The 11,790-nt window shown below is 36.9% G+C and overlaps 2 protein-coding genes across 2 annotated transcripts in view; one reads left to right on the top strand and one right to left on the bottom strand.

Moving 5' to 3' along the window:
• Window positions 1-3,408, top strand: part of LOC119832174 (TATA-binding protein-associated factor 172) — a 35,895-nt gene extending 32,487 nt beyond the window's left edge. Inside the window, exon 34 of the mRNA XM_038355785.1 lies at window positions 2,077-3,408. Coding sequence (XP_038211713.1) covers window positions 2,077-2,329 — 253 coding nt within the window. The 3' untranslated portion in view covers window positions 2,330-3,408. The remainder of the gene's footprint in view (window positions 1-2,076) is intronic.
• Window positions 3,409-8,785: 5,377 nt separating this feature from the next.
• Window positions 8,786-11,790, bottom strand: part of LOC119832524 (axin) — a 13,891-nt gene continuing 10,886 nt past the window's right edge. The window contains exons 11-15 of the mRNA XM_038356184.1: window positions 11,589-11,694; window positions 11,362-11,506; window positions 10,770-10,949; window positions 10,376-10,573; window positions 8,786-10,043 (exon numbers count right to left, since the gene is read on the bottom strand). Of these exons, the coding sequence (XP_038212112.1) occupies window positions 9,917-10,043; window positions 10,376-10,573; window positions 10,770-10,949; window positions 11,362-11,506; window positions 11,589-11,694 (756 nt within the window). The 3' untranslated portion in view covers window positions 8,786-9,916. The remainder of the gene's footprint in view (window positions 10,044-10,375; window positions 10,574-10,769; window positions 10,950-11,361; window positions 11,507-11,588; window positions 11,695-11,790) is intronic.

The following is an 11,790-nucleotide window of genomic DNA, read 5'->3' as shown; positions in this document are numbered from 1 at the left end:
AAAACTTATTACAGTAAAAAAGACAATGTTCATTCGTTTTACAGAGTTCGCATTTATACAGTTTCTGCGAATTGATATGTTCTTGTTTGCGATTTTGGTGGGAAAGAAATTTGTTACTGGTGGGAAAAGATTGTTTATTAAAATTTATGTTGTACTTATGAAATTGTTGATACGAATTCTTGATTTCGGGTTTCTTTTTTGAAGATTCTAATGATGTAAATTTGTTTTCCAAAAATTTCAAAAACTCATTTAGTGTCGCTAATTCTCGGGGCTGTTTCAAAGCATTGATATATGCGTTATATGTCTCGGAGTCTAATTTCTGAGACATTAAATGTATGATTAATGGATCCCACGACCCAACGTTGACACCTAAATTCTTGATAGCATTGATAGTTTCTGTAGTTGTATCATGTATCCGTTTGATATGATTTAATGATGTTTGCTGTGCGACGGGGATATTTAATAATATATCGATATGCGAACGGAAAATTAGGGATTTATTATTGTAGCGATTGTTAAGTATATCCCAGCATATCAAATAATTATCAGAAGTTATTGGTAGATGCTGAATGAGCCTTTCCGCTTCTCCTCTTACTTTTGTTTTCAAAAACTGCATTTTTTGCGCCGATGATAATGATGGGTTCTGATGTATAGTCTCTTTAAATACATCTTTAAAGGAACACCACTGATGATAATTACCACTAAATACTGGTATGTCTATATGTGGTGTTGATTGTTCTCTGTGTGATATAGACCATAACTTTTTGTTGAGTGATTTAATGATATCGTTATATTTTTGTTCATATGATAAAAAGGTATTCTCGTATTCCATGTTTCTACCACCAAGCTCACTGTCCAACTCCCAATGGAGAGAGTCTATTAAAGACCAGCGCGATTGGATGGATTTTAGTAAATGATCAAATTCCCGTTTTTTTACTTTTCGTTAACATTATCTAAAATGATGCTTGTTATTGTATGCTCAAAGGCTTTAAAATAACTAACCTGCCTACGAATCATTTCGTCCGTTTTACTACTTATTTCCTGATCAGTAAGTACCTTCGAAGATTGAGCTTGAGACGTGCTTGGGACAGCAAGAGGTTTAGCGGGCTGCAATAATGGTGTCTTGGGCCTTTCCTCTTTGCCTTGGTTATAGTTAAAAATTACTCCCCTGATATATTTATATCTATCTTGAGCTAACTCAAACTCATTATTTTGAAAATAACTATGAGATCTTATAATCTCGATGGTACTTAAAACATTGTGATTTTCCTGATACTCATGCCAGTGTCTGTCTAACACGTCTAACCTTCTTTTGATATAATCGAAGGTTTTTCTTTCCGGGCTATCCTTTTTAAAATTGCTATAGATGTTTTCAAATGTGATTGACAGTTGATTTTGATTTTGAAGTAAATCTTCCGCGTTAGACATGATAAAAATTGTGTGAAAGACTTACTTAAGACTTGATAATAGATTAAATCCTTGTGAACACAATCCACACACTCACACTATTCGCACTGTTTGTACGCACTGTTCACACGCGAGGTTCGAGGCTACGAAGGACCATAAAGAGGTTCTTATGTTTGATATCACTCGAAGGACCAAAAAGAGGATGTATGGGCTGATAATACATACACTCTTGCTTGATATGATGTTCGTATATTGATATTTGATATTATGATATAATGATTAATGATATGATGATATATAACCCCGAGCGCCTTACACGAGCCGCTATTGCAGACTGACTTAATAAGTCATAATTGAAGACAGTCGTGTAAAGCGCTGAATCAGGATGTACGGCTAGCCCGTACAAATGTTTTATAATGTCCTCTTTTCACTTTTCCGCCTCGTGTGTCTTCGACGAAAATATCTATGGACAAAACTTAAAGAGAAAATTTCCTACAACTTATTAAGACTGTATCTTTCTATTAACTATTTATTTTTAAAACAGTGCAATTGCATTCCAGTGGTTTATTTAATGATTTATTTATTATGATTCAATTTGTTATTTCGATCCAATAGAATGATAGTGTTTGTAATAGCATGCATACTAACGTGCCCCCTTCCCCCTAACAGATTGCAGAAGTTCAAACTGAAAACGGCGAACACGGTGATAAGCAGCGAGAACGCGGCCATGGAGACCATGGGCACCGACCAGCTGCTGGACCTGTTCCAGCTCGGCGCCGGCTCCGAGCAGCCCGCCAGCGATGAGAAGCTGCCGGAGCTGTGGGACGACGCGCAGTACCACGAAGAGTACGACATGAGCAGCTTCATTCGGAGCCTGCGCGACGTGCGGGATCCGGGGGAGGGGCTCGTGTGGAAGGAGTGAGGGGGAGGGGGATGTGAAGTATTTGGGGTGAAAGAAGTCGGATCGTAGATGGACAGTGAAAGAGTTGGCGATTTGTTAATGCTAATGAAAGAGATAGATCATCTGAAGTACGGAAAGAATGGACGATATTTATCTTAAATAAATCACTTTTGTTTAAAACAACATTGATAAAAACTTAATACTTATCTATCTTTAAAAAAATAGAGTAATAGTAAAAACTGACTGATTGGCAGATATGTCCTCATATGCCTTAATGCCTCGATTTTCATGTGTTCTTACTTCAGACGTGAAATGCCACCATCAGGAACTAATTTCAGGACATAGCAGTGTCGCGCTGTATTAGTGCCCTTTGTTGTAGTAATAATACTGATAAATATATAGATATATGTACGCAAAATATGTAAAACAAGTGTGTCTGGACACCTAACATAAGTAATAACTAAAACCAAATACGGCTATAAGAACTGTGGGCTAGAGTGAGAGAGGAGAGCCAGCCTACACCTGTGTATGCGTGAAGAAAGGGAAGCCACACACACTGTCTCCGTAACGCGTTACGTAACGAAGCGGTTTACCCTCCTATAAGACGTTATCACTTCTACACGTCATGTGTAACGAATACAAAGTTCTCTCAAGTTTGATGATACTGTTAAAATTGCAGTCATTTCACAAATATGATACTTTTAAATCATATGACAAGTATTACAATATAAGAGAAATATACATGTGAAATAGAAATACAGTCAATTACTATTACGCGGTACGGTTGTGCGGCATGACATGCTTCTCAACAACAAACTTTCACTAACCGGTCTATATTTTATTCATTCTTCAAAACGTTTGTGCTTGTTTGAGCAAGTTGCATGACATGCACCATAACTGTACCGGTCTAGACTAGAGGCTAAGATGAATTCACAGGTTAAATGATTATATTATAAATATTAGTTATAGTATTATACTTCTCTCACAATAAATCTGAGCTTTTTCAATATTCTCAATATATATAACTGAATATACGCAGTTATCAGGGCACTATTTATAGTATGTACGTTATTTCATCTTATATGTAGTTGAAAATCTTCTTGATATTAAATATATTAAATTAAAATTATATTCATAAGATTTATAGTAAATATTTATAACTTTTCATTGAAAATGGAGTAAAGACCCTAAATAAATATTTATTTGTATGACAAACTAATTTAATCTCCTGAAGCTGTGCGAAACAAAAATAATTTTCAGTAGTACCAAGAGGTCTTATAAGCAAATTACATATAGAACGGAGGTTTTAAATAATTATATCGAGAACTGATTAACTAAGTCCGATTGTGCCGATATTATATAACACATATCTTAATGACAATAATATTTATATTATATATGTATACTGTGTCCCGAGTAGTTTTCATGTTGTTAAAATCTCACTCGAGTATTATACATTTAGAAATTAAAAACTTTTCGGGGAGACCCGTGACCACGCTCGCTGTAAAGTGTTCGAAACGTCGGGTTAATAATATAATGAATAAATCGCGTTTAAAATCCGTTAAAAAGTTTTTAATTTCTAAAATCTCACTGTTCATATAAAATTCTTATTTATGTATAGCAACACTGAGTTGGCAATCGTCTTTCTTTGGGGTAATTATAAGTGTGGTTTGAAGATATATAGGAGTTGCGGATTTCAGTAATTTTATAAATACTAGAAAACCTATATATGTTTAAGATTCTGTACGTAGTTAGTGTTCCGTTACCTCCATGCACTACTCTGTATAATGTATGTTTTTTTTTTTTTTTTTTTTTTTTTTTTTTTTTTATGTCATAGCGGGCAACTGGGCTGGTGGTTCGCCTGATGGTAAGCGATCACCACCGCCCATGAACATTCGCAGAGGTAGTGCCTCTGCGAATGTGTTGCCCGCTTTTAAGGGGTAAAGGAAAAGGAAAGGATTAACGACTGGAAAGAAGGAATGGACTGGAAGGGGTGAGGGAAAAGGAAATGGGCCTCCGGCTCCCCCACTCACCGTACGAAACACAGTGGCATGCCACTATTTCACGCCGGTTTTCTGTGGGGGTGTGGTACTTCCCCGGTGCGAGCTGGCCCAATTCGTGCCGAAGCGTGCTCGACTCCCACATTAAAAATTTGATATATAAATATTATTGTACTTGAATAACAAAATAACATATTTGAAACATAAAATATAAGATAATTTTGATATTAAACTTTTTTCTTTTCACCGTCTCGGTGACATGAAAGTCTAAAGTTAAAAAAATCAACACTATATTCAACTTTTTGAGAAATAGGCTAAGTATAAAAGATACGGACTTTACTTGATTGTATTCCAACATAATGTCTGTTCATTATTTGCGGAATGAAGTTTTAATTATACACGTCTTGAATATGTTAGATTTTTAGAGTAGTTGTAACCAAACCAAAATACAAGAGTTCTAAAATATATTAATCTTTATATTATTTACGATTAAGGCTTACACGTAGTTGATATTTTAAAAATATAATTAAATAACGCGCGGTTACTGATAGATATTGGCCGATCACTTTCGTTGGGTCGAAATTTGTAGATTGTCTCTTAAAATCTTAGGGAAGATTGATATATAACGGTTATATAATTTTTGTTCGGAAATTCTACGAAAATTCATAAACCTGTTTATAATTTAACAATATAGCAAAAAATATGAATGTACAGTTATCTCTCTTTATAAATTATCATTTAGTTTTTGTGTTTGTTTTATTAAGTTCCTCAGTAAGAAATACCTCAAATTCTTACGGTTATTTATTTGTATTAGTAAGTTTGTAGTCATACCGCTTAGTCATTTTCGTAGTGTAGCGAGTGTTGTGATTCGGCACCGATTTTTAATTTTGCTATGTTGTACCTGCTCAATTGAAAACGACGAAGTAATATTTAGTTGACAACAAGCTGTGTCGTCATGTTTTATTTGAAATATTTGTCCATAAGAGCAAGGCTGCTACGATTTAAGCGAATTGAGTCGCTATAAATATATATACGTCTGAGTAATTATTTGAATAAAAATTTAATCATTTAATATCAGTTTTTCTTTTGTGGACAAATTTTCAATACAAGCAGAATTATTTTAATGTATGTTAAGAATTACGTTTAAGTTATATCTTTAACAGATGGCGCTTTCTTCCTAGATGTATTAACGCTCATTTTATAAACTGATTTGTCTGATGTTATTTTGTGTTTGTTTTATTTTTATTTTTGACTGTTTAACTGAAGCCTGGCCTTGTTTTGTATTTAGTAAACGAGTCTTAAGAAATAAAGGATTGGTGAAAAATTGTCTTCTTTATTTCTTGTAATCCTTCCTCTATCAAATAAGATTTTATTTGTAAAGTAAAAAAAACCGTTATAAAACTGTTTAAAAATGTTATTTTTAATGTTTTCATTAGTTCATACATGTTCTTCGAGAGGAGCCGTGTCGAGACGTCAGTGTGATAAAAACTTTACTTAAATAATGTTGATCATGTTTGTAAAGGTCAGGTCAGGTCAGGTCAGAGATTTAATTTTTTTTTTTGCAAATATTTATTTGAGATTCAAAGCGTAAACAAGGTAATAAATAAAACTTCAAAAAATATGGCACAGTTCCAGTTTTATTTTTTATTGTTACATGTGCTAGATAAAAAAATAATACAGTCCGATTAGTGATACTCTTGCGATACGTCAACGTAATACTAGTTACTTACAAAACGAATATAAACCTCATCTCTCTAAAATTGGAAAACATTTTACAATATCAACAAGCAATTTTAACTTCCACGTATCTGAGCCCGCGAGGGCGGAAGGTACTCCAATCTACGTTACTGAAAGTGCCTTAAGTAACTTTAAAAAATGTTATAGTTCATCTATTCATTTATACACATTTGCTTGTCCCACGACAATTAACGATTTCACGACATTTACACAAGCGAACCTGTATAATAACATATTTTACACTTCCGAAGCGATCATTTGAAAACCAAAAGACGTAACCCGCAGCTGGCGAGCCGCTTGCGCAAACGCCGCGGGACACGCGCGTTAAATTAAAAAAGCTACGTCTCTCTAGAGATAGAAATGATTGAAGCTAAGTCGGGCAAGGAAGACATCGGAACCGGAGAACTGACAGGCGCGTCGTGTCCGAGCGCGCTCGCTGTAATCTTAGGCAATAAATTAAAGTACAATTAAATAATAAAAATAAAGTGTTCGTTAGCGCTAATCTATATTTACAACTTACGGCTAATTAGAAGCATCAACTATGAAAAATTTTATTAACATTGAAGGCACATGTTTACGCACCCTATATCGCCACGCGGCTCGTGCACGACACTTCGCTGGGCCGGACTCGAGCTAGCCTAACTACTATACACTATACACTAGCGCACTGCACCGGCCCGTACTCTGCGTACACTGCGTACAGCACGGCACGGCGCGGCGCAGTGCATGGACACTGGACGCGGGCGCGCTGTATCGACCGGACTTTTTCCGAGATTTTATGGTTTAAGGGCGTTGGTTGATGGAATCATTTCTATTTTGTAAGAGTTCACAATTCATCGATTTTCCTACGAAAAACTAATAACAGTTTCAGTGTACTTATCTGAGTGATTACTTCACTTAGATACTAACAAAATTGTGTGTTTTTAAATTTGATGATAACAAGAGAAGAGATGAAATTATTCACAGGAAAATCGTAGAAAAGTTTTATCGATTCTATATTTAAACGAATCAGTAATCATAAGTTTGTTTCTTAATGAAAATGCTAATAAAGTCCGCAAGCGAAATCATCGGCCGATACACCGCGCTGTGGAGTAGACGTCGTGAGCGGTTACGACTGTTACGATAAATGCAAGACCCAAAACCTAGCTTTTAGGATATTAAGAACAAAACCTAGCGGCTGGGATCCCGCATGTAGCTCGCCGCAACCACCTGCGACTGTGTGAAATTATATAAAAATTCAGTCTGACATTCGATAAAATAACTTAGTTCGGATGTGTGCGACGCCGACGCCATTTTAGTTTATCTACACGTATAATTATGGTGGGAAAGATCACAAAAATAGTATGCATTGAAATTTGATTTCTTTGAATTAAAGAACCGTTTTAAAAAGATTCAGGCTACTGAAAACGAAACACTGTTATTAAGATTTAGACTTCATTCGGCGAATTAGTTTAAAAAAATTGTATTGGACTTATAGTAGAACTTATATTATATCATATGAGTCCTAATTACAAAACAATCCAAATATAATTAATATTATAATAAGAAGTCGTTTAAAACATCAGTAAGAGAAAAAAAAAACTCGTTTCCAATAACCCGAATACATAAAAAACGGTGTCGAAACAGAAACTACTTGGACAACTACACACGCCCTGGTCCAGACAAAACAAAATGGCGTCCGCGCCGCATCGAAAGCAACCCTTAATCTATTATCATGTACTATTCACAGCAGCAGAACGGAGAACTGTCCACTTAACAATATTAACATACTTCAACATTACAACACGCGACATCTGAGATCCCGTCGTCGGAGCGTCTCGTATGAACGCGGGTCCAAAGCGTCGCACGCGGGAGACGTCGCTCGGTTACATACGAAACACTTTTTTTAAATATTTTCACAAATTATCCGTAAAAAAAAATCCTACAAAAATAATAATAAAGCGAGAAACGTTAAAGCAGCGCCTCCCGCGCGCGGATAAATAGAATTTAGAAAAACCAACGTCGCACGCAACGATGAACAAACAGAACGAACATTTTAGTATATTAATTTAAGACGCGTACAAACTAAGCAGTCGTTCAGTAAACGCTAGAAATTAGAGAAAATCGCGTAGTTCGATAAACAAAATTCAATAATATAGTACAGTAGTAAGCGTAACTAGAGGATACGATGGGAATCGAACGCGGCCTCCGCCCCGCGCCGCTGCCTGGCCGTGGCGGACGACTCAGATAGTATTCAGCTGAGAAAAATATAGTACTAATGCAGCGATATTAAATTTTAATAGTATCGCCCCAACATAGTACCCGATACTGACACGTTGCAAGAACAATATTTAGCTAAAGATATTATTATATGCAACGCGGAATTACCGAAATATCGAAATCACGTCGCGGTTCAAAATTAGAATCAACATAGCGAATCAAGATATATACTCATTGGATTCATTAATAACATAATAACAAAAATATATCGTTGTACTAATTCAAAAATAAATTCAAAAATAAAATTGCGGCAACGGCACGGAGGCTTCAGGAACCGAATTTACAATTTCATAACCATTCGATTACATAAAAACTAACATTTATATTAATTATCAATTTACACATGACGCTTTGTCTGTTATGGGAACGGCAACAAAATTGCAGTTAGTCATCTATAAATGATATTCAAAATAAAATATATATGTAGAGATATTAAGCTTAACACAATAAAATATACTTTCAATAGTAACATAATTGATTATTTTCTCTGATTTGTCGTTAAAATAGAAACGCGTCAATATTCCAGTTATCTCTCACGGATATTCCAATCTGAGCTTGAACATACATACACGTACATACATTTTAAGAATAACTCCAGTGTATAATAAAAAGAAAAGTGAAGATACGAGAGAAAATGGCGGACCGATGCGTGAAATGTCATTTTGACAGGACATCCATCGAACACATGGTATTTTTTTTGTATTCAGCCCGATAAGAAACAACACGGAACCACGCAATAACAGACAAAACGACACTCACATATATTTACTTACATGACTCTGGCCACAATTAGCACTGGCAGTATTAACTACTTACATCTATACAATACAGGACAGTATTATGTACATTGTCATATTTTTTTATCTGTAACTATTAAATAACAGATAATTTATTTAATCTATATTCACTGTCTAGTTGCATATCTGCTATAGCATTGTCTATGGTTTTTGTCACTGGTTCTTTTATATTGATCAAAACGAATCGAAATATTTTGACTTCCCCAACAAGTAAATGAAAAGGAAAAAAGCATTATTAGCAAGTAGTTTTCTTAGGGCAGTAAATGTTAGTACCAATTTTCTTATTGGGATCGACAAGATATTATAAGTTATTTTTATTCGTTGCATTATAGAAAATAAAATTAAAATTATTCAAAATAATCTTCGTTAAGTCATGCCCACGTACAGATTTGTACAAACGAACAGTCGTCGAGTTATTTTATGTTATAAATTAATTTTTGTCACTTTTTTTTTTTGTAATAAATACTTTTTAGTTCATTTATAATTCTCATTCCTTTTTAATACACCAAATTTTATTTTTAGTATTGTATATGTACGTGTGGTTAATCTTTTATCACTTATTTCTTTAATAAAAACAATTATGATATCTTGCTGCAGACACAGATGTCTTATTAAAGTTTGTGTACAATCATTTAGTACATATTTGAACAAGGTTCGTTAATTATCACGACACTCGAAGCAGTGTGTATTTTACGACGAGACCTAGATACGTTTGTATCTGTGACCACTAAACCTAACCCTAAAAGTTTCTTCAAGGTATAATTTCTCTTTTCTTCTTTTTTTTCTCCATACATTGAAGGTTGTAATACGACAGTTCAGTCAATGCTCTTGACCCTAGCCATGACCTTCCCCTCGAACATGGGCAGCGTGTCGCTGTCGCTGCTCACCTCCTCCTGTATGACCGTGTTGTCTAGATCAGCGCATTCCGTTTTGAAGAAATATCTGGAAATATGGAAAATTCATAGTGTTACAGGCAGTATAATAAGGATAACACTACATGATACGATTTACTACATTTGAAATTATGATATTGTATCTTAAAATATCAATATAAAATGATAAATGCTAATGAATATTAAATACAGTAATGGATCTAGGTGCACGGTCTGCACTCTGGGGAAAAATGTTTACACTATATAATTAAGTCACATGTAGAACCAGAACAGAAGAAGTAGTTGAATTTAATAAGTTAGGACAAACAAACGATATATGCAACATAACCTTTAAAACGCCTTTTGCTCGTGACATAGGAATGAATCGCAATGCAAACTGACCGGTAGTTCCCCTTCCTGGGCAGGTACTCCTTGAAGGTGCGCAGCGTGAGCGGGCTGGCGGGCACCTTGAAGCGGTAGGGCACGCTCTCGTCCAGGAAGTGCGCCACCACCACCGTGTGCGCCTCCGCCGCCGTGCCGCCGCTCGTGCTGCTCGACTTGCTGCCGCCGCCCCCGCCCCCGCCGCCGCCGCCGCCGCTGCTGGACATCATTTTTCATTATAATTATTATTAAAAATTATTTTTAATAATGTAAGCGTTTTTAAAACACTTTGATTAGCTTCCTCTGTAAGAGTTTTTAACAATGTTCATACAACATTTAGCTTATGACAGCCTTTTCGTGAGCAGCATATTTTAATTTGGAGAGAAACCGAAGTGACATTGTGAAGGCGCAGTACCGTGCGGGGCGGCGGTCGCGGCGGTCGGCGGAGGAGGCGCGGCGGTCGAGGCGCTCGCCCTCCGCGATCCACAGCAGGATGCGCGGCTCGCTCGCGGCGCTCAGCCCGCTCGCCGTGCCCTCGCTCACCACCGACACGCCGCTGTCCGTCAGCTCCGTCGCCGCTTTCTTGCTCGTCGATCTGTCGATGGTATTCATTTGTGTATTATGAATATGCTGTTTGAAAAAATCCTATCCTACTAATATTATAAATGCGAAAGTTTGTAAGGATGTGTGTGTGTTTGTTGCTCTTTCACGCAAAAACTGCTGAACCGATTGCAATCAAATTTGGTACGTAGACAGTTGGACAACTGGAATAACATATAGGAAATTTTTTATCCCGATATTCCTACGGGATACGGAAACCTACGCACTTGAAACCGCGGGGCTCAGCTAGTGTTATAATTATTCGATATGGCTACCTTCGGATGCAAAGCATTTTGCGAATAGTTTAAGCTTATATGTGAATTTGTCGAGTACAAAAATTGCAAATTGTGTGTGTGGACGGTGTGGTGTAGTGTGGTGTGGTGGGGTGGGGTGTGGTGTGTGGGCACCTGCGCGCGGCGGCGGGCGGCTCGTCGCAGTGGCCCGAGTCGGCGGAGAGGCAGGAGGGCGCGCGGCGCGGGGGGCGGCGCCGGCGCCCGCCCGGCGGCGACGCGCCCGGCGTGCGCTCCGACCACACGCGCGACACGTGCTGGTCTGTTATTTAAACAATAAATAAATTACCGACGTAAAATACAATTTGCATCGTATTGTCAAAAAACTGAACCGATAAATATACCTAAAATATCCTGGTCGTTGTCGTCATCCGGTTGCAGCTTCTCCCGTATGGCGGCCGCCACCAGCTGCGGCGGTAACACCTGACTTGATGTCTCGTCGCATTCTCCCTAAAATATTGCAACACATGAACTATGTGTATGTGTATCAACCAATCTTACTTCTTAAATACATCAATAAACAATATTGATAAACCAATCTCCCCC

This window comes from Zerene cesonia, chromosome 15, assembly GCF_012273895.1.
Source record: "Zerene cesonia ecotype Mississippi chromosome 15, Zerene_cesonia_1.1, whole genome shotgun sequence".
Classification (NCBI taxonomy): domain Eukaryota; kingdom Metazoa; phylum Arthropoda; class Insecta; order Lepidoptera; family Pieridae; genus Zerene; species Zerene cesonia.
This window is presented reverse-complemented; position numbering and strand designations above follow the sequence as displayed.